This window comes from Schistocerca piceifrons, chromosome 2 (assembly GCF_021461385.2).
Source record: "Schistocerca piceifrons isolate TAMUIC-IGC-003096 chromosome 2, iqSchPice1.1, whole genome shotgun sequence".
NCBI lineage: Eukaryota > Metazoa > Arthropoda > Insecta > Orthoptera > Acrididae > Schistocerca > Schistocerca piceifrons.
Window position 1 is genome coordinate 22,255,934 of NC_060139.1, and position 24,186 is coordinate 22,280,119.

Here is a 24,186-nt window from a genome sequence, read left to right on the forward strand (position 1 = left end):
TTACTGCGGAGAGGTGATCTTTCCCTGTAATTATTACTACTCTGCCAACGGCTGCCATATGAGTGGTGTCTGTTTTGGTCACGATTTACGTTGTAAGAATAGCCTTGTCGTGGCCATTTATTATTTCTGTCGTCGTGGAGTTGTGACGGATGTGACCTGTAATTGTTTTGTTCCTGTTTTAGCATCCCGCGATTGTCAGTGTCAATTTACAATTCTTGTAACAGTCCCTAAAAAGCTTAAATGTCGTCTTTGCAACGTCCTGCCAAAATAATGCCTTAAATGTTCAGGCAATTTGATTAAGCAAATGCGGATGAGTTCTGAGGGGCTGTAAGGGATTTACAGGTACTGATTCTTGTGCAACATGTCTTCAAAATATTTCACAAGACTGGAAAATTCAGATTGTTCGAAATGTTTCATCATTATGATGCTATGTTTTACTCGGTCTTGTGTGGCTTGAGACCAATATGTTGAGAGGGAGGTATGATAAATTTCTCCTTGACTGTGGCAATCGTGAATGACCGATCACATTCCCACAGTTGGTTCATTTTCTAAGTAGCCACACATAAATTCTAATCTATGCTCTAATGACCAGTTGGGAGGAAAGCAATGAGAGGATTGATGAAGCCACGCTTGTGGATGGATGTCGTTGCCAGAATTGTTAAATGTTTTGAATTTACGCGTAGTAATGAACAGCTTGTAGTCAAAATCATCGTGTCGGCGAGTCGCATATCGGTCATTGTTACGTCGTGTCCACGGTTCCATCTCGAAATTCGGTGCACCTTGCCAATTTCTTTCATAATTTCCGAAATTCCCTGTGTTATTATTTTGTGGCTTTTCAGTATTTCTAAGTCCCTCTTCACGTGTTGGAGCGCGAGTGTCCTCTGAAATATGTAATTCTTGTATTGCTTGGGCCAACCGATCTTGTACTTCCTGGATTTCTCTTTGGTGTTGCGTATTAATTTGATTCTGATTTTGTTTGAATTTCCTAATTTGTTCGTACTCTTCTGTGTCATTAAAGAGTACCGGTCTTGCGTCATTCAGATTATCATCTACCTTCGTAGATAAATTATTTAGCTGATCCGAAAGTTCGACTACTTTCTCTGATAATGAACTAATTTCCTCCGTGTGTCTTTCTGAACCAATTTTCAGAGTATCTACTGTGTCCTTTAAGTTTTCGTGAGTTTTTGTAAGTAGCGTAACCGAATCGGTAGATGCAACTGAGTCAATTTTAGCCCACAAGGTCTCATGATTTTCATGAGCAATGGTTTGCAGTTCTTTTATGGCTGCTTCGTGATTCTGTAATGCATTTTCATGCCGCGAAAAAATAGGTTGAAAATGCTCAAAAATGTGTGTTTTTACGTCATTACAGACTTTTTGACATTTCGATTCAATGTTATGTAACTCAGTTGTTAAATCTTCACGTGTTTGTTCAAGCGTAGTGTCTAACTTCCGAAGATTTTGTTCCATAGTGTCTAACTTTTGAAGCTCTTGCTGTGTTTGTCTCTGATTTTGTTCCATTGTGTCTAACTGTCGCTGTGTTTGTCACTGATTTTGTTTCATTTGTTGCATTAATTGCAATAATAATGTATTAGTGTCTGGAAACTGTTCCTCTATGCTTTTCGGCAGTGCATTTGCACCGGCAACATTCACATTTTGACAAGCAGAAAAATTGTCTTGACTTATTTGAGAAAACGGTGAGGACAGAAAACCTGAATCTACAGTATTTGCAAGATTGTGTCCTGTCATTTCGGATTCCTGAGGCGAGGTGTTGCCGACCGATCGATCGATAATGCTTCCCTGTTCACTAATTGTTTCACTGTCTACACCATTATTTGCAGCCCTTTCCATTTCCCTATGCACAATTACCAAATTACTACTTTGAACATTAGTTAATTCATTACTCGGCGGCGCTAACACACTGCTTTCGTCTTCACTGTCATTTCTCAGTTTACTTTGGAGCCTAGTATTACGTTTTTCACACGCCATTATTGTCACAATATTTCACACGACAACACAGAAAAGCACAATTTGAAGAGCAAAATAAGAAAACACATTAACATAGCATTGAAAATAATATCTACTTAATTGCAAGCGCAGCTGCGAAATACTTGGTGCAAATCTACATGCATACCACAACTGCTTTACTGTACAAGAATGAAAAACTACAACTACAAAGGAAATTCTCTCTACAATTACGCGCTAGCAATAAACAAAGGCTGCACTAATTACACAAACTACAAGAAAAAATCAGAAGATTCCAGTGAGGTATCCTCGGCTAAGGGTCGACATATGAAACGTCCCCTTAGAAAAATTATACATGGACTGTACTTAAACTGACACACAATATTTTTTTAGCGCAACGCAATCTGACTTTCAGTAATCCCTACAAAAGAATGGCCCTGACTAACATTAACCTATACCTTTCACAAATCACTTACCTCACAAAAATCTTCGTTACTCGAACTACTGCAATACAGCGAGCGCCACTACTGCCAGCTAAATAAAAGATTCAAACTACTGAAGGCACTAACTACTGATAGGCATAGTTAGCAAATGAAAGATTTTGATAGAGAACAAACAATGTATTTACCTTAAATGGTTCAAATGGCTCTGAGCACTATGGGACGCAACATCGGAGGTCATCAGTCCCCTAGAACTTAGAACTACTTAAACCTAACTAACCCAAGGACATCACACACATCCATGCCCGAGGCAGGATTCGAACCTGCGACCGTAGCAGTCGCGCGGTTCCGGACTGAAGCGCCTATGTGATCGCTGTAAGCTTGTTGACACCAGTGCCTACCAATTTAAATTACATATTACAGCACTGAAGATGGTCACTAAGTGACCGATAATCGATTTTGCGTTTAATAAAACAAAAAAATACGACCAATGCTGTCTCTCCTTCCAAGTATACCCATTATATGGTCGTGGTGCACAGGACACTCCATGGAGTCGCCAATCATTAATATGTATTAAGAACAGCAGAGGACCCAAGACCGAACCTTGCGGCACCCAATTCTTGATTGTTCCCCAGTTTGAGAAATCACCAGTTTTTAGCATATTATGTGAACTGCTTATTTCAACTTTCTGCAGTCTTCCAGTTAGATACGACTTAAACCATTTGAGCAGATCCCATTCATACCACAGTACTTGAGCTTGTCTAGAAGTATTCCAATTGATTTGCAATATCAACCGGTTTGGTGTGAGTGGATGCACTGCACACAGGTGAAGCATACTCTGCAGCGGCCACACACAGAGCAAGAGCCGAAATTCTCAGGACGGGAGGACTTGCTCCCCAGGCGGTGGATGTGAGCTTCCTCAAGATGTTATTCTGTGGACTAGCTTTCAGCCCGGTGTTATGGCAATGTCTCCAATGAGAGTTGGTCTTTTGTCAAAAGCACAGCCTCACGTTACATACGACACATCAAGTGGAATCTCCGGAGTCTAGTGTAGGGACTGAATGTTACTGCTGTATTCGGAAGGAACAGAAGAGTTACGATGTCTCATACTGCAATGAAAGCAATAAAAATTAGGTATGTGAGGGCAAAATAAGTATGTGAGGACTATATGCGAGTTGTAAACAATGATTCAGAGGGTAGAGTCGATTAAAACGGAGAGCCTTCCAGGAAAGGGACGGGGAGCAAAGAGTGCCCACACTATGCTCGCTTAGGAGAAATCGAAGAAGTGCGTGAGCGCGTCGGGGCCCTGCCTCGCGCCTGCGCACTGCGGCGCCTGTGGACGCGGCGCGCCACGGACGGGCGCTCAGTCGCGCGCGGACCGCCAAACCGCGCACATCGGCAGAGCCACGTCTCGGCTCCCCCTCCCTCTGCGCGGACGCCCGACACTCTGCCGTCGGCAGCCGATAGCTGGGCGGGGTCTGGGAGCGCGCGAACCGCCGCCGTGTTGAGTCAGGTCGAGTGCGCTTCGCCGTAGTCGCCACCTTATCCGCACGATGACTTACTCTGGATTCTGAAGTGACGGACAACAGCCATGGAGACGGAAGAGATAACGAAGCTGGTCGACGGCATCTACAAGGTAAGTGACCACTGTGCGCGGATAAACTTGTACCACTCTCACAGGACTCCGGCGATAGGTTCCATTGTTGCTGTCGACATTTCAGTATGAAATAACAGAAAAAAATGTAGTCTATGATCAATCTGGCAAGCAGCTCCACTGGTACAATGCGCGATGAGCAGATCATTGGACACACCGGTACCGGGTTCGACCCAATACAGGACCACGAGTTGCCTAGCATCTTAATATAACTCTCATCATTGTCATATACTGTTCTCTTAATGCCCTGCTGAAGGAAAAAAAAAATAAAGCAGACGTTCTTGTCGTATTACGCAAGTTCTTCTCACTTTGCAGAAGCCACTGATTACTTAATCTATGAAACACCGGGCTAAATAACAGTGCAATCTGTCTTGAAAGCGGCTTCTGGTGTGTATCTCATGAGCTGTTCATTTCATTCAGTGGCGCTGCGATTCTGTATTGGGGGACCAGTTTAATTACCTGCTTTGCCGTAAATATCACCGTAATGGCTGCCTATTATCTTTAGTTCTCTCAATTCATGATTTAAAATACCACTGTTTTGCACAAAACTTCTCTTTATGTGTACGATTTTAATATTCTTCTCGTTCGTTCCAACTTCTCGGGAACGATAAGGTAATGGGTGCTTAAGGCCTCAGAATAACTAAGATCTGATTCTCATTGGCATTTGATGCACATACCATCCAGCCAACACTACATTATATAATACAGTTTTGCACGAAATGTTAGCCTATCAGCTTCTGTTATTCTGTGTTACCTGTTCTTCTGGATGCGAAACATCATAGGTGCATCAAGGTAAATGACTGACAGAAAAGCGATTAAAGAGCAGCATTGTTAAAAATGTCGCAGAGAGGGCGGTTTACTGTTTTGAGCCGCTCTAATAAAGATCGAAAACGCAATAAAGTTCCCAGATTTTTCAAATTTCTCGCGTTAAAGCGGACGTAGTCACACGTTCTTTTATTATCCTGATCACTGGATAAAATGAAATGCTGTCTTCTAAGCTACGTCTTCAGTTTTAGTACACTTACTTCTATTCTGAATTTTACATTTAGAAACTATCACAAGCAACGGGAATGGACTATTTAAATGCAACAATCTAACGACTGGATATACATCTTCTTCAATTTTAATTTAGGAAAAACGGAAATAGTTCAGTTAGTTAAATGGGAACCGAACTAAATCATGAGAAGAAGAAAAAGGAGTAGCTTATGTGTGTGAAGATGATAATTGCTGTGTGTACTCAACGGCCCTTACACTCTCGAAGGTATGTCACGTCGTATACCTACTGTGGAAAAAAAATAGCCACACAGTTTTCGTCGACATGCTTGTCTAGCTCTTTTCATCGTTTCTGACTTATCATGAATGACGAAATGGAGCAACGCTGCAAACCTGTGGCTGTGACTGAAAGTACTTTTTAAGATATAGGAGTGCCTTCGGGTGTGTGTTTAATACTAGTTTTTAAAATATCAAGTGACGCAAAGCGTGATTTTTGTAGCTGATTTATAACAACGCCCTTCTAGTAGTTCTCATATTGAAACGAAATACGAAGTAGCCAATTCTTAATAAATTTGTGTAATATAGTATGTGGGATTCAGAATACGTTACAGCTCGCTGATGAACTATATTTCTCGCCTATATCTGGTTAATACCACAGAAGACAATGGCAACTGCTATTTTTTCCAAATTATTTTGTGATCACAACTTTTCAAACGTGTTTCTTTTATCTCGTCATAGAGAAAACGAAAGAACTGAGGGAAGTTATCCTCGAATCCTCGGCTGTTACCTAAAATTTCCTATCTGAATGCTTGTAGACCACTGTTAAACGTAGTTTGACGTCAACACCTTGAGCTATCATCACACAGCCAAACAAGAGAATCGAATTTCTATAATATGTACAAGGCCATAAGATTCGATGACCACGTAATGGAAGAGTAAGATATAAAGGTAAGCTTATTATTTTGAGTAAATGCCTTCAGCAATTCAAGGTAGGATTAAAATAAAAGGTCTGATTACTGATTTTTATTGCTTTTTAAATAAATGAAAATTATCAGTCGACAGGAAGTTTTCTTAAGGGGTACTGGAAGATCTTTACACATAATTTAATGCACAGTTTCCGCTCATTATCGACAACGCAAATTCCTGAGAAGGTTTCTCGAGAAGGAATAAAACGATAGACACAAAACCATTTAGGATATGTAAATAAATCAGAGATTTCTTCGCTGTCTCCTCTCAGTCTTTTGCAATGAAGTAGGCCCCTTCCCCCCCCCCCCCCCCCCCCCCCCCCTGCCTTTCGAAAGAGCAGCCCGAAGAATTAGTCTGGCACAATTGAGTCTCATCTTCATTGAAAGTCAGAAGTTCATTCTACATTATTCACGCTTTTCTCGGAGCTAATTTAATACCGCGAAATGTATAACACGTGCGAGGAATTCTTTATGCGACTCTTGGGAAATTTGTGGATAATAATCAGAGGCGAAACTCTGAAGAATGCATGAAGCTGCAAATGGTGCCAACCTACTATTGCAAATATACTGCGCGAAGTTCGCTGCAAGAGCCGTTAAGAAGATGTAGTTGTAACAAGAAATGAGTCCCTTAGGATCCTCGTCCAAGTTCCACGAACGACTGTGTGTCTCATAGCCGGATGTTCCCGCTGCCGCCAGAACGTGGAAGCTAATACTGCGGCGTGCTGAAAAGTAATGTCTCCGAACTTTTTATGTGAATACCCTTAAAGCATCTTAAATAAAACAAAACGCTACTAACATTTTACATCTTTATCTTCGTGTCTACATATTTAGGTTATTTGTCAACATAGTACCTCTGGCGACGAACACTTTGCCCCCAACGAGACAGTTTGTTGACACCGTCACTGTAAAATGTTTGACTCTGTCGACAGAGCCACAACCTCACGTCTCTTGCACCGCTTCATTACTATCAAAGTAAAATTATCGAAGGCGTTCTTTAACTTTTGGAAGAAAATGAAAATCGGATGGGGCCAAGTCGAGGATGATCGATGACGGTGAACCAAGGCATCGGATTGTTGCAGATGTCTCAGGCTCGTGTGTCGTTTGGGACCGCCATGGTGAAAGAGAGGGCGCTCTACGTGTGGACGATCTCTTAGAATTCGATACTCGAATAAAGGATGCTATTTTTTACGCACCGACGTAGTTACGTTAAACAGCGTCATGTCACACGCTACAATTTAGAGTCCCCTAACGGCAGAGGGTTGCGAATATGTCGACATGAAGAATAGAGGTGTACAATACTGATAAAGTTTGTTTTACTTGAAAAGCTTTAAGAGTTTTCACATAAAAAGTTCGAAGGCATTACTCCTCATCACGCATTCGTACTGTTGTTACAGCAGGGATCGTCGTTGTTCTCGTCCGAAGAGGCTCAAAGTGACCTCAGTGCATTGTCAGTCTGAATAATTCCAACATATACAAACTCAACACGAAAATGATGATAAACCCACTTGGGATGGTTGGCATCGATTAGGTTTATTTCTCATAGTGCACGTTTCAGAAAGTAACTCTCATCTTCAGGTGTGTTCAGGTGAAAAGTTTACGTTACTTTCAAGAAAAAATTGCCGAGATAATCACTATTGACAATATTTTGGAACCACAATTTATTATGACATGTTGTCGATAAGCTAAAATATTTATTTCAAGTGAAACTGTGTGGTTCCAGAGACCTTTTCAAGTCTCAGACATCTATGATGGATATATGCTGACCGAAGGGACGAATGAAAATTTGTACCAAGGCCAGAATTCGAACCTGGTCTGCGTTTCAGGCAGTGGTCCTTCCTTGCCACAGTCGTCACCATTACTCCATCTGCGGAGACAGACAAGAACACATCTGCTCTCGTTAAGAGATAACTTAACTCCGCCCGAAGAGGCCATGAAGGCCCAACCGTACCGACCGACCGCCGTGTCATCCTCAACCCACAGGCGTCATTGGATGCGGATATGGAGGGGCATGTGGTCAGAACAGCACTCTCCCGACCGTATTTCAGTTTTCGAGACCGGAGCCGCTACTTCTCAATCAAGTAGCTCCACAGTTTGCCTCATAAGGGTTGAGTGCACCCCGCTTGCCAACAGCGCTCGGCTGAGTGGATGGTCACCCATCCAAGTGCTAGCCCAGCCCGAAAGCGCTTAACTTCAGTGATCTGACGGGAAGCGGTGTTACCACTGCGGCAAGGCCGTTGGCTCTTTAAGAGATACTTTCTGCATACTGACACGAAATACTGTAAAACATCGCGCATATTGTTTACGAGTGTATAGCCATCTTACATAGGCATGATATTTTGTCTGTTAATATAAGTTCAGCCACCATATTACCATAGATGGCCTGATGATGGCGTAATGGAATGCCGAAACCGGTTGCGTCTGGCATAAACCAGAGATGAAAATAAAGCTGTTGAGTTATTTGCTGTTGAGTTATTTACTGGTGATATATATACCGGCCGCCGATATATATATATATATATATATATATATATATATATATATCGGCTGTCGTCCTAGGGTTCCTCCTAGCAAGGATTTATGAACTGAAATTAATTCGAGTATTCCCTGACAAATTGTGTCTCAGCGATTTTACAAGTTGAAACCAACTTTTTTCACATTTGCAGAAGATACAGGCGATCATGACGCGTATCGAGCATAACAGGCCATCTTCAGGTCTGTACGCCATGACTGCCGTAAGATGAATCACTTTAATCGTTGTAAATGGCCAGCTCAACACTGAACACAATATTTTAATGAGGAGCCAGTCATCAGGATTGGGGTTCGGTACATTCTAACACAAGTGGTGACTAGAACTTTAATTTTAGCGGCCGAAACTGGTCAGGCCAACAGTATTATTTCGCAAATATTATTGTAAGAAATAAGAGCAAAAGAATTCTCCAAGACACTCTACCAGGAAATATAGACGTACTTTGGCTATATAGACAGTTCAGTATTTTTAGCATCAGGAGGTTCCCCATCTATATTATGAGGGATGTTCAAAAGTAAAGGCACGGAACGACACCTTAGGTATAACCGAAGTATTTATTCAGAATGTAATTCCAGAGGTCTGATCACAACCACCCCACTATTTCACGAGCCGAAGAATTCCCAGTTTCCAGAATTTCTGTGGCTGTGACAGGAGCCATTCCTCAACTGTGTCCTGCAGTTCGAGGTCCGAGTTGAAGCGCTTACCTTTGAGATGTTGCTTTAGCGGACCAAACACTTGGGAGTCGCAGGGCGACATGTCCGGTCTGTAGGGCGAGTGCTGAAGCTGCTGCCACTTGTGCCTGGCCATTACACAGCGTGTGACCTTGGGAACACGCGGTCGCACTTTATCGTGTAGCGGGAGCGCTCCCTCCATGAACAGCGCTGGCCGTTTGCTCTCGATGGACTCGCATAGGTTACGCAGTGTTTCACAGTACACGTCACCACTAATGAATTTCCCGTGCTCGGGGAATTCAATGAGTATCGGACCTGCGACGTCGAAAGAAACAGTGAGCGTCACCTTGCCTGCTGAGGGCACAGTTCCGAATTTTTTTAGAGGGACGTGACATGCACTAGATTCGCGTCCCTAGATATCTCGCTGCGTTACCCCAGAGTGGTATATGCAAATATCAACCGGTTTGGTTGTTATGACGTTTCGTAACTTTTCATTTGAACACTCCCTTATACAGGACGAGTAACCGGGAACACCGTCTCCGTTGCATGTTGCCTATCTGACGGCTTCCAAGGGTAACAAACATGTGATTTTCAACATTTCAAATAATTATTGGCCGAATTTAAAAATTTACAATAACGTCGTAGTATCAGCATTCAGCGGTATAACCTTATTTTAAAAATTTAACACAATAAGCCAACTATTACAATTAAGCCTGTGTTGATGCTGTGAGGCAGCGTAAAGCATGGCGCACAAATTACCCGGAATATATTCGTCCATTATATGAGAACGAGAGCATATAGCTCTCGTTGACGCCCTCCAAAAAATGATGAACGGTAAAAAGTTTATCGCTTACTACATTTTCGCTGTCCTTGCACACTTCAGCATCAGACATGACGTTTTAATTTATTACTTTTTTACTGACTCTGTTCGCAACTCACGTAGCACTAAATGTACCTGCAGAATTATACAACTGAACAACACACAGGTCAGGAGATATGACGTCATAAACTTTGCTATGTGTGAAGATCTATATTTTGCTTGAAACGGAGAGAAAATTAGCCAGACTGTATCATCTAGTGGCTAATAATGCAACCACTTAGCGATTTGCAACAACCTTAAAGATAATTTCAAAATTTTCGAAATTTATGTGCTTAACACCAAACATTTAACACATTAACTCTTTTCCAGAGCAATCAGACGTTTGTAGCTGTTTTATACATGGAGGGTCGTTTATGTGATGAGCAGCTTATTGTTATGGGTTTGATGGTTCAAATGGCTACGGGACTTAACATCTGAGGTCATAAGTTCCCTAGACTTAGAACTACTTAAACCTAACTAACCTAAGGATATCACAGACATCCATGCCCGAGGCAGGATTCATACCTGCAACCGTAGCAGCAGTGCCTAGAACCGCTCGGCCACAGCGGGCGGCAATCGGTTTGAGTAAAAGTCGTTTACAGAGGGAAGCTCTTATACGAGACGTATTATTAATTCGATGGACGCTGCTGCTACATAGGCGTCTAAAAAGACTTTAAATTCAGCATCTTGAACAAAAAAAAAAAAAAAAAAGGAAACGATGTAACATACTAGAGTATTCTGAAAATTAACTGATATTACTAACAAAAATGCGCCTATGGTAAACACACATTATGTGGAACAACTGAGAATAGAAAAGAGATTGCTGCTAATGTTTACATTCAACCAAATAAACAACAAAGCTGTACAGAATAGACGAGTGAGAAAAGAATTTATACTGAATTCACATAATATTTATTTCTCCTTGGACATAATTTATATTTAGAATCAATATCAGTTACAGCTATGTAAGAGGTGGAAACACGAGTCCCAACACCTACTTGTCCGGGCCAATAATCTTGAAATTGAGTCATCCGAGCACTCGTCATGAATGCGTTCAAAGCTTCGGATTGTTGTTTGTCTGTTCCGTCCAAGGACAAACCAGGACATTCCCGTATATTGACTTTCCACTCTTGAAATTTAAGTTCGCATCTAAAATGAGATCATCTGGGATGAAGTTATAGGGTCGCGTTCGAAGGAGAAAACAACAGGGGGCTTAACATGCCCCCAACGATAAAGTCAGAAGAGACAGAATAGACACGTACGAGGGTAATCCCAAAAGTAAGATATTCTATTTTTTATAAGTTCATAAACTTGTTTATTTCTACAATGATTTGCATCAGTTTACAGCTTGAACATTTAGCTATTTTTCGACATAATCACCATTTCCGTCGATGCATTTTTGTAGACACTGTGGCAGTTTTTGTAAGCGCATGTCATACCAGCTCGCCGCCATGCTGTTCAGAAAGTTATGAACCTCTTCTTTCACCTTGTCGTCGGAGCTGAATCGCTGGGACCACAATTAACGCTGACAGGTACTGCGAGACTCTGAAAAAACTCAAACGGGCAATTCAGAACCGGAGAAGAGGAATGTTGAGCAAGGGCGTACACATTCTCCATGACAACGCTCGCCCACACGTCGCTCTTGATAAACCGTTGCTCTCCTGCGACAGTTTCAGTGGAACATAATCACCCACCCACCCTACAGTCCTGACTTGGCGCCCAGTGACAGTCACCCGTTCCCTAGGTTAAAAGAATATTTGGCCGGAAAGCGATTCAGCTCCGACGATGAGGTGAATGAAGAGGTTCATAACTTTCTGAACAGCATGGAGGCGGTATGACATGGGCATACAAAAACTGCCACAGCGTCTATAAAAACGCATCTACAGAAATTGCGATTGTGTCGAAAAATAGCTAAATGTTCAAGCTGTAAACTGATGTGAACCATTGTAGAAATAAACAGGTCTTTGTACTCATAAAAAAATAGGAGACCTTACTTTTGGGATTACCATCGTAGAAGAATGTTTCTAGAGTTAGCCGCTGGATGCTTTTCAACGCAAACATCACAGAATGACCCTCAATGGGCATACAAAATCGTGGAAATTATAAATCTGACAGTAGAGACTGCTTTTTAACCCCTGATCATCCACAAAAAAAAATTTTGTGCCTTGATTAATCCATCACCTCATTCGGTGTTTGGAAGTAATACTCACTTTAACAGGTGCAACAGCAAGTACATAATCTTAGTGAGATTTGGTCAGTATTTCGTAGACGATGCATCACAAATGGCTGAAATAGCTCTGAGCACTATGGGACTTAAGTTCTGAGGTCATCAGTACCCTAGAATTTAGAACTACTTAAACCTAACTAACCTACGTACATCACACACATCCATGCCCGAGGCAGGATTCGAACCTGCGAGCGTAGCGGTCGCGAGGTTCCAGACTGTAGCGCCCAGAACCACTCGGCCACTCTGGCCGGCAATACATCACATTTCTACTGCATAATGTCGATTTGTAGTATACAATCGTCACTGCTCTCTTTGAGACCGTTAACTCCTTTGGCATACTAACTGTTCTTTGTGCTTTATTAAACAATTAACTACAGAAACGACTTTACATTTGTCCATCTACGAAAAAAACACCTTCTTGTGTACTGACGCTTATCATCGTCTGCAGTTGGTGAATTGGTGCCATGGAAACCACAGTGAAAATCAGATGAAACCTTGCATAGAACCGGAGCAAGGTGGCGCAGTGGTTAGCACACTGGACACGCATTCGGGAGGACGACGGTTCAATCCCGCGTCCGGCCATCCTGATTTAGGTTTTCCGTCATTTCCCTAAATCGCTACAGGCAAATGCCGGGATGGTTCCTCTGAAAGGGCACGGCCGAATTCCTTCCCCATCCTTCCCTAATCCGATGAGACCGATGACCTCGCTGTTTGGTCTCCTCCCCCACAAACACCACCTTGCATAGATGTGTTGGACAGTATCTCTAGTATGTCTGTCGATCGCGTCATGTCGCTCATGAGTGGGCACCTAAAGATGCCTAGAAAATAGTGTTTCCCACCAAGTATGAGTGCCTGTGAGAGATTTCGCCTGATTTAATGCAGCCCACACAACGTAGCTGACATGTATTCGCTTCTTAGTGACAATTCACGGCCGCACACTGTAGAGCTTGAGAGATTTCGCCTGATTTAATGCAGCCCACACAACGTAGCTGACATGCATTCGCTTCTTCGTGACAGTTCTCGGCCGCACACTGTAGAACCAATAAGGACACCCCTGCAGTGTTTTCAATGGGAAGTGTTTGGTCCCCGAACGTACAGCCCGACCTTGGCTCCCTCCGATTTTTATCTATGCTCAGATGAACCGTTGGCACAGACAACAAACCGCAGATCAGCCTAGAGAATTGGCAGAAAGCACAGGCTACTGCCGTGACTAGGATATCGCAAACATGGTACAATACTACTAGAAATGTGTAATCGAGAGTGGCGATTATGTAGAGAAGTAGCTGGAAGGTGTTGCAAATAAAACATTTTTGATTTTCGCTGTGGTTTCCACTTCGCGACCATGCGGACCTTACTTTTCGAATAGCGCTCGTAGGTGGTGCCAAAACGACTGCTCCAACATTCTTGTTCTTTATGTTATGTACTCCAGTGATGTAACACTGCAGAAAGGCGTCCGCCTCTTTAGCGGAATATACAGGGTGTTACAAAAAGGTACGTCCAAACTTTCAGGAAACATTCCTCACACACAAAGAAAGAAAATATGTTATGTGCACATGTGCCCGGAAACGCTTACTTTCCATGTTAGAGCTCATTTTATTACTTCTCTTCAGATCACATTGATCATGGAATTGAAACACACGGCAACAGAACGTACCAGCGTGACTTCACTTTGTTACAGAAAATGTTCAAAATGTCCTCCGTTAGCGAGGATACATGCATCCACCCTCCGTCGCATTGAATCCATGATGCGCTGATGCAGCCCTGGAGAATGGCGTATTGTATCACAGCCGTCCACAATACGAGCACGAAGAGTCTCTACATTTGGTACCGGGGTTGCGTAGACAAGAGCTTTCAAATGCCCCCATAAATGAAATTCAAGAGGGTTGAAGTCGGGAGAGCGTGGAGGCCATGGAATTGGTCCGCCTCTACCAATCCATCGGTCACCGAATCTGTTGTTGAGAAGCGTACGAGCACTTCGACTGAAATGTGTAGGAGCTCCATCGTGCATGATCCACATGTTGTGTCGTACTTGTAAAGGCACATGTTCTAGCAGCACAGGTAAAGTATCTCGTACGAAATCATGATAACGTGCTCCATTGAGCGTGGGTGGAAGAACATGGGGCCCAATCAAGACATCACCAACAATGCCTGCCAAAACGTTCACAGAAAATCTGTGTTGATGACGTGATTGCACAATTGTGTGTGAATTCTCGTCAGCCCACACATGTCGATTGTGAAAATTTACAATTTGATCACGTTGGAATGAAGCCTCTTCCGTAAAGAGAACATTTGCGCTGAAATGAGGATTGACACATTGTTGGATGAACCATTCGCAAAAGTGTACCCGTGGAGGCCAATCAGCTGCTGATAATGCCTGCACACGCTGTACATGGTACGGAAACAACTGGTTCTCCCGTAGCACTCTCCATACAGTGACGTGGTCAACGTTACCTTGTACAGCAGCAACTTCTCTGACGCTGACATTAGGGTTATCGTCAACTGCACGAAGAATTGCCTCGTCCATTGCAGGTGTCCTCGTCGTTCTAGGTCTTCCCCAGTCGCGAGTCATAGGCTGGAATGTTCCGTGCTCCCTAAGGCGCCGATCAATTGCTTCGAACGTCTTCCTGTCGGGACACCTTCGTTCTGGAAATCTGTCTCGATACAAACCGCGCCACGGCTATTGCCCCGTGCTAATGCATACATCAAATGGGGATCTGCCGATTCCGCATTTGTAAACCTTGCACTGACTGCAAAACCACGTTCGTGATGAACACTAACCTGTTGCTGCTACGTACTGATGTGCTTGATGCTAGTACTGTAGAGCAATGAGTCGCATGCCAACACAAGCACCGAGGTCAGCATTACCTTCCTTCAATTGTGCCAACTGGCGGTGAATCGAGGAAGTACAGTACATACTGACGAAACTAAAATGAGCTCTAACATGGAAATTAAGCGTTTCCGGACACATGTCCACATAACATCTTTTCTTTATTTGTGTGTGAGGAATGTTTCCTGAAAGTTCGGCCGCACCTTTTTGTAACACGCTGTATGAGTGTATTAAATGGTACGGCAAGCACATACGAACATGCTCCTCAGAAGTACGTCAGCGCATGTTGGAGTGGTCCATTGTGGGGTACGTGGTGTTTGTAATGCAGCCGCCGCAGCAGGTGGGGCGCCAGAATGTGCTCAAGTGGAAGCCCGAGGGGGTCAGGGCGCAGGGGGGTGGCGTTAGCAGGTTTCCTCCGTCACCCTTGCTCGGGCGCCGAAACTCAATTCTGCTGAACCGCGCGACTGCGAGTGTGCAAGGAGCAACTGACATCACCGTCCCCTCGCCTCCCCCCTTTCACCACCCACATCTCATTGGTGTCAAAAGCACATGATATGCTTTGTGTTCCTGCCCGCTACGAACACCCACACCCACCTACGAAAGCACACACACACACACACACACACACACTTACATAAATTCAACTTTGTACCTTCTCTGCCTCCTCGTGCTCCTACTTCCGCGACCACCTCTCCCCGCCCCCTCAACCCCTTTACCACCATCCTCCCCTCTCATTTCCTCCCTTCCTCACCACCATACACACAAAAAATGCGAGTTCTACTCTCGGTACACCTAGTGTAGTGTCCGAACTATCCTTGACAGTTACGAAAATTTTCCACATTGTTGGTGTGACGTTTGATACCCACTACGAAATTAAAAAAAAAAAATGGCGCTGAGCACTATGGGACTTAACTGCTGAGGTTTTCAGTCCCCTAGAACTTGGAACTACTTAAAGTTAATTAACCTAAGGACATCACACACATCCATGCCCGAGGCAGGATTCGAACCGGCGACCGTAGCGGTGGCGCGGCTCCAGACTGTAGCGCCTAAAACCGCTCGGCCACACCGGTCGGCCACAACGAAATGTCTGGCGAGAAAAATATAGAACCAGAAAGCACCTCTTTGTTGTTTTGCTGTAGCATTCCGTCAATGAGAAATACTATGTCCTGCAAGCACATCAATTTTTGGCCGTAGAACCCTTACATATGTCTAAATAACTCACTTCATGGTGCACAAATACCTGCGGGTATGAGGGCAAGACGAAATTTTACAGTAGCAGAGTGTATTTACTACTATGCTGATGTTCAGCTACGTATCTGTTTCACAAACAGAAATGAAAAAAAAAAAGGAGAAAAGGGATTAGGCTGAATGAACAAATGTTAAACGTAGTTTTTTCACAGGAAAGGAAACATATTCGGGAGAACGGCGACTGAGATCCACATCCGGCATCCAGATAAAAGTCTTGCGTGATTTTTCGAATCCGTTTTAGGCAAATGATAGGATAGTTCGTTTCAAGCTAACGGTCGACTCCCTTTCCCTGTCCGCGCTCGTTTTCAGTCACTAATGACAGCATCGTCGACCGGCCGTTGCACCCCAGCCTTTCTTTCTTCTTTCCTTTTCACTGGACCAATTTCAGTATTGCCTTTATGTGGTTCTGGGAAGCTGTGGAGCCTTAAATTTCACTGGTCGAAAGTAGATCTGAAGCCTACTCCGAGCGATTGAAAAATTTACTGCCATAACCGGTATGCTATCCCTTTCAATTATTTAATTTATGTTTGCTATCTGAAATACGAACAGCTTCGAGAGTTGTTTCTCGTCGAGAAGTCACTACATCTTGGCCTTCTTTCAGCAACACGACGATGTTTTGTAATTTTCCAGTCTGTCACTTTGTAATGAGTAACTTACATAACAACAACGCTGAAATTTTGCTGCAGTTGTTGAGGAACAGACATCGATCCAAAGACTGGCTTGGACACAGCACAGTTTCATTAGCCTTTAACCGTATACATGCCGTCCATCGACCCGTGAACCGGCCTGGTTTCCTCGCTGGAACGTTGTTGATGCCCTTTGCTGGCCTGGCCTCTTGAGTTCCGGAGTTGTGTGAACTTCCGCGTCATCCGAAGTTTAGGGGCTGAGTTTGCTATAAACCCACACGATGCGTAACTGTGCAGCGCGTGTTGTCGTCGGCGCCTGCTGTCTCGGGCACTACGGCTGAGATGATGCAAGGAAGAGCGACGAATTTAATCATGGCATCGTTAAGTAATTGGTAAAGCTTCAGGGTGATGTTCAACTTATAACACTGCAAAAGCATTTACGTAGCTTGTACTATGAAATACCAAATTTGGTTTATTACGTAGTATGCCCCAACAGAACAATTAGTCCTGTCACGGAATAGCCACGTATAACACTACCGTCTGCTACTGTTATACCATAACCTTAAAGTTGGAAGCAGGTCGTGAAATAACACTATCTTGTTAAGGCAACTATGGTATAAAGCGACAGAGCAGTGTTACCCTCTGAGAGGAATTTTGTTATGTTGACCGTGTTGTACCTAACAGAGGTGGCCTACCGGAAATGAAAGTCAGAATTACGTAAATGTTTGAACAGTAACAAACAAAATTTTGCCTATCTACACTGTTTAACTGATAATGGAAAACGGTCGCCAGCCTAACTAGGCAAGAGAATGATTAACATTCTCGTTCAAGGAAATAGTTATTAGTAATTTTTAACGGATAAACACAACCTATACTTGGCCATACGCGAGTGCAATTAACTCTGACACACTCATATGTTTACGGTAAGATTGAAACTAACAGTTGGAGCAGCACAAACTATTTGCAAAATTATAACAGGTACAGAAAAACACTATCACTTTCAGGGCTTACACAAATTGAGTGGTCTTTATAACACTACCATTAACATTCCCTCTAGGATCATAAATTGGACATAGGTTTAGGTTAAGTCTCTCTCAGTTAAATACTTTACTATTTAAAATGAAAGTTAGTTGAAATTCACTGACAGGTTACTTATCACTGTCTTTCTAATAAATATATTATGGTTTTCATAAATAGAGATCTTTCCGTTATTTATTACCTAGCATTAGCACACTAGACAAACTGTGGATCCTGTTATACTGTTAATATGCACTTATAATACACAAGAGAGACAATCATGGACATATAATTTCCTACTACGCAGTTTTCCACTTTTACTACCATGAGACATAAAATTAACATTTATGTAAGATACTGACTCACTTTCTGCGATTAACAACAGGTAGTAATGTGATCATTTACTAAGCAAAACTTTATAAGCCTCAGTCTTGAGAAATTTTAATTTGAAGTTGGCAACAACACATTAATAATCAGTTTTACTAGGAAAATTATTTCAGCAAGCATCATTAACTTTAACTCACTCTCTTGCCACATTAACTTTAACTTTCTCTTTACTATGTTCAGGAGGCATTAATTAGAAAACTGGGTTTTAATGTACTTTCAGTAAGGACACTCGGTAATCACTTTAGTTCAAACGGAGAGGACCCTGAGAGGTGTTATGATGAGGAGAAAAATCAAGGTAGGTACATAAATTCAGATATAAATTACCTTTTATTTGAGCACAATAACACATCCATTAAGCTGATCCTTCACTGTACATCATTATAGCATTCCGATGCAATGATTGCGCAATGTGGTGGCAACTGCAAGTTGGTAGGTGGAATTGCAGGTAGAATTGCTGGACTCAGTCATTTCTTGGTGGCGATGATAGATACAAATTCCAGAATAGTTCCAGCTACTTATCCATCCATCCGAGGCATTGGAAAGCAGCAGAAAAAGCCTCTCTCGAAACCAGCACTATGCAACTTTTACATGGCAGTGCCCCGACTCGTAGCTCGTCTCCGACTGATTATTATCTGTTCCACCTTTTCCACCTAGGCCAACCACAATTTGCGCGCGCTAAACAGTTCCGTTCCCGAGGGGAACCACTACACCTTTTACTTACAAACTAACTGAGAACCCTAAGTGGGGATCAGCAGTTTATATAACAGTAAACAATCATTTTAAATAAAACAGAACATTTGTATATATAGACATTTCTACCAAAAATTATTCACACAAAATTACAATCATATATAGTAAGTTTTGTTCCCTCCAAATGGGACAAAGAGTTTAAATGAAAGATATGCTACACAGTATAGAAACAAAACATGACATCAAAGTTTGTATAAAGAAAGCAGTACACAATTTTATGTTATCGATTCAATCACAGAAGCACAGCAATGTAACATTAAATGAAACAAAAGCAAAATAAATCAGTACAGCATTAGAGCTATGGTGTTACAAACTCAGTGGGAGATGCCTAGAGGGAGGCGTTGTGGTTCATGGAGAGGTTTACTTGCGAAATTCCTAGAACATACGTTGCAAGAAGCGTGAAACAAAATATTCCTTCCTCCCAGATATGCCTCGCGAAATGATCACAATGAGCAGATCAGAGAAATTAGAGCTGATACGGAGCTTTATCGGTAGTCGTTCTTCTCATGTACCATTCGGGAATGGAAGAAGAAAACGTGATTTCAGATGAAAGAGAAGGAAATTTTAAGCAAAATGTCAAAGCCGTAGAAAAACATAAACATAAATAGGAATAGGAAAGGCTTGACATGACTTGAAAACAATGTCCAAAAGATAGTAAGAAAACAATATTAAGAAAACAAGTAGATATTATCGCACATTGTTCGCCCATGTGGAGATGTTACAAAATCTTAATAATGTGTGAAAACTGATTTTTCTCTTAGAAGGAGAAGGTGTTTTAGACGTAGAACTAATTAGTCTGGGCAAGGAACAAGCCGGAAAAAGCCTTTGCCGATTTCAAGCTTTGGGATTCGCCTTAAAATAATCTACGGAAACCGCCAGACATAGGAGACTAGGTAGCAGCCTCGGGATTCAAAAGACGCTCCTACAGTTTGCGAGTCGTTTAGCTTGACCATTGCGCCATCTCTCTGTTACTGCCTCGTATGGGGAGCAACATAATCTCTATTGGAGTCGTATATCGTCATATGACTCACAAGAGATGCGTTACGCATGACGTTTACACAACTCTGTGGGTTGGATGCGAAAGTGTACCTCATTTTATCGTTCACAAGCTATTTCCGTAAGCGCGCCACGTGAAGCGAAAAGGATATAAAACTTTTCCGAGAACTTCGAGAGGCTAACGCCATTTCATCGAACTCTGGTAGGCGGGATATTCCTTTCACCGAACGAGGATCCATTGCAGATCACACCACTAGCGCTGGGAACTGTTGGGGAGTAATGAAAGAGAGTCTAGAAGGCTCTTGCAAGTTGCGACAGCCATCCTCGAACCATTTACCGATCCTAAGGCATTTCTGTCCAAGGTCTAGAAGTACAGGACAACATCAATAAACAATACTATTTTGGGGAACACTGTGTAACTTTTATTCGTAACGGCATCCATTCTTCTAGAGATGAAAATGTCTAAAATTTGACTTACGTTTACGATTTTCATTCTCTGAGCCCTATGCCATGAAACTTATGGTATCTTGCATTTTGGGATAACTCATCACTGAGGAAAAAGTGTTTGTCTCACAGAAACTTGTATTAAAGACAACACTTGTAAGTGGTGCCCACTCTAAAATCTCTTGCAAACTGTTCTTTAAACAGTATTACTACAAGAAACTTCTATTAGGAGTCTTGAAGAGCTACTCCCTCCCAATACGTTCTGACACTGCCATCGGCCAAGAAGCATTTTGGGCTATTGAAAATGACGAAACAGTCGAAATAGATATAGCTACGGTAGTAAACAAAATATACGTCAGCATTGATTGCTAATCTCTATAGTCAAATTAAGTGATCTCATTCACGCTCTCCGCCAACAACATCGCAAATGCGAACTTACTTCGCAGCACTTTCTACATGACCAGGATATAATTGTAGTTTTGTATAGTGGCTCATCTCCACGATCAACATGCTAAAGGGCTTGGTCACAATGTGACCGGTTTGTCGGCCTATTTTACCGATCGACTTTTGGTGATAAAGTGTGGTAAAAAATGTCCTCCATCTTTGCCACATCTTCTGATATTCCAACCCAGATGGAACCGAAAACAAAGACCATATCACCGTATGTTCTTTTCAGGAGTGCTTTATGTATCTGAATTATTCTGTGATCACTTTTGTTATCCCATAGAGTTCTGCAAAAGTCGATGCGTTTGCATCTTAATGGCTTCAGAATATACTTGTGTGTGGTAGGAGCTGCAGCTTGGCACTGGACCTTGCCTGTTAGCACACTCTCAGTGGTTGGTTGTGGTTGGCCGCTTGTCAACCGTACTCATCAAAGTCATTAGACAGAGGGTCCTAACTCATTTGGACAAATATGTTGAGGGAGGGAGGAAGGAGGGAGTGGGCAAATATGCTGAGATATTCATGAAGGAACCCCTTTGGCATTAACCTGCAATTATTAATGACGGCACTGAAAAAAACTAAACGTAGGTAGCCAGATAAGAGTACTAAGGTCACGGCTGCTGAATAAGAGGTCAGATTCTCATTCACTGTGCCACCTAGCACGATGTGAATATTTGGAGCTCGTACAAACGGCTGTTGCAAGTTTCTGTGCCAAGTGAAAGTGTAGACTTCAGTGTAACACGCAGTTAGGCACCTGAAGACACAAAAAGACTAGAATGTCTGTTTCAATGCATAAGGATCATACAAATGAAAAATGAGCCAGGTGACTCAGTGGTTAATTCAGTGGACTACTACTTAAAGAGGACGGCAGCATTAATCTCCGTCCAGTCATGCAAATTTAGTTTTCCTGCGTTTTACTGCACGCAGATGTTGAGATGATTCCTTTGAAAAGAACACGGTTTATTTCCTTCACTATCATTCTCCAATTCAAAGATGAGCTCCATCTCTAATGACCTCGACGTCGAAGGGACGATAAACCCTAACGTTTCTTCCATCAGCCATCTAAAGTAGAATCTCCTCTAGGGAATGGGATGTTGTATTGTTTTTACGTTCGCGTCGTCATAACTGACATGAAAATCGTCTCAAATACACTGTCGTGTTATCTTTCCGTTATTGAGGCGGGTGAATGGACCAATAAATTGAAAAACAAGAGTACAACTGCCATTATAATTCATCGCGCCCTTGAGAAGATAGCGCTCCCACAAGACTGAAAAATTTCCGTACGAGAGCGGCAACAGGCCAGATCCGTCAGCAAACTCAATCTGTTTTAGAATACGCTAATCCAGATGCTGCTCTGCTCTTCAAAGTTCCCAGTCATATGACGTGGAACGGAATTCACCGTCGCGGTCAGTTTATGTAAAGCGTCTGCCTCAGTACTTCACACACATCCACTGAAGGAAGGTTAGGTGAATGTAATGTGACTGAAACTTTATGTAACGGGACTGAAAGTTCCGTGGCAGGCAGAATACAGCGCCGTCGTGTGGAGTGAGAGAGAGTTCCCAACGGCCTCTGAGATAACAGCAAGTGTGCCTCTGGGTTCTGTGAGAGGGCCACTTGTTTGTAATGTGTGTTAATGGCTCAACGCTAAACTTTAGGATGTTTGCAGATGACGCTGCTGCCTCTGATAAGGTAGAACCGAATAAGGCCCCCCGAATTTCCTGTCTGGTCTGTGGCCTTCAAGCTTAATGCAGCTGGTCTGAAGTGTGTGAGTAATTATGAGCGTACTTAAAGCGGATTTTGTCAAAGCCTGAACGTATCAATAGATATGCGAGGGAGAGTGAATTGAATTCGTGTATAGGCTTCTGTGATACTGAAATTCTAGTCGAGGCTTAGTGCTGGCAATACGTTATATATGCTGGATACCAACAAATTTAGTAGGGACCTGACAGTTCTCAGTGGAAAGCATCGATTAAAGTATAGCACTTAGCTTCATCTGGCGGTTTTAAGGTGTTCATAATTAGAAGAGAAGCTTTTAACTTTGTTCGGAGTGTTTCCTTCGCATGTCTTGAACATGAATCCAGCCGAAGTTCTGTTTTCGACAAAAATTACGCCTTAATTTTGATGAATTGTGTGATCAATATTTACACCCTCTCCGCAACAAACTCCTGAAACTGTGCAATGTCATCTAAGATATTCCACGTTGGTAGCCACCAGATAACTGAAATGCTAGTACATAAGGGAAGATATTCACCAGTATACAGCAGTGAACGGTCTGATGTGGGCCGCAGCAAGTCGGTCGAAACGTCGGCATTTTGTTGTTTTAGTAATTTACATTGACACACCCCAATACCCAAAATTATTTCATCCAAAGTATTTACCGCGTTTATTTATACATAGAAAAGTCATGTGGTTCAAGCACATGACGGTTTTAGAAGGAGCGAAGATCATATCCCCTTTCGATTTTCGTGCTTTAAAATTTCCCTGAATTCTTCAACTGAGACGAATTATGTTTTTTTTTTTTTTTTTTTTTCATTTGTCTTGGATCACCAAGATGACCAGGAGACGTTAAATTCGAAGCTAATTCGGATTTAATTTGTGGAGCGATTCCATTGGTGTTTCAAGAATCACGAGATGGTTCCCCATTTCTGCGTCATAAAGAGAATTAATACGTGCTGCAAATTTGACAGTATGAATTTCGTAGAAAAATTAACCGCTTTCAGTTACATGTAATGTTAAGATAAAACGTTGTGGTAGCAGACAGAAGAGAAGTCATAGAAATAAATACCTCTTCCAGGACGAGCTAATACTGACCACAGATACATTCAGAGAAATATTGATTGGACTATAATAGTGTTGGAGGAGATCTCTAATGAACTTCGCATAATATTCTAGATAAGACATCAGTTAACTTTCTTACGATTTTCTTGAACGTGTTTTCCTTGGAACGCTTTCACATTAGAATAATCGTTTACATATCTCCTTCAACTATTCCTGAAGCCCATATTAAATGATACGATAAAGAATTACGATGTCCTTGATTCAGCTCTTGCTCTGCTGAAAGAACTTTTATCTGCAAGAGCATTGTTACGCACACGCCGCTTTTAATCTTCTGGATGAGAATGTGGTACTCTGGGAAGAGACGTATCTCAGAC

General features: G+C 42.4%; 1 protein-coding gene across 1 annotated transcript in view; it reads left to right on the plus strand.

Moving 5' to 3' along the window:
* The first annotated feature begins 3,782 nt into the window (after nt 1–3,782).
* LOC124772873 (brain-specific angiogenesis inhibitor 1-associated protein 2-like) overlaps nt 3,783–24,186 on the plus strand; it is a 591,718-nt gene continuing 571,314 nt past the window's right edge. Inside the window, exon 1 of the mRNA XM_047249356.1 lies at nt 3,783–4,038. Coding sequence (XP_047105312.1) covers nt 3,994–4,038 — 45 coding nt within the window. The 5' untranslated portion in view covers nt 3,783–3,993. The remainder of the gene's footprint in view (nt 4,039–24,186) is intronic.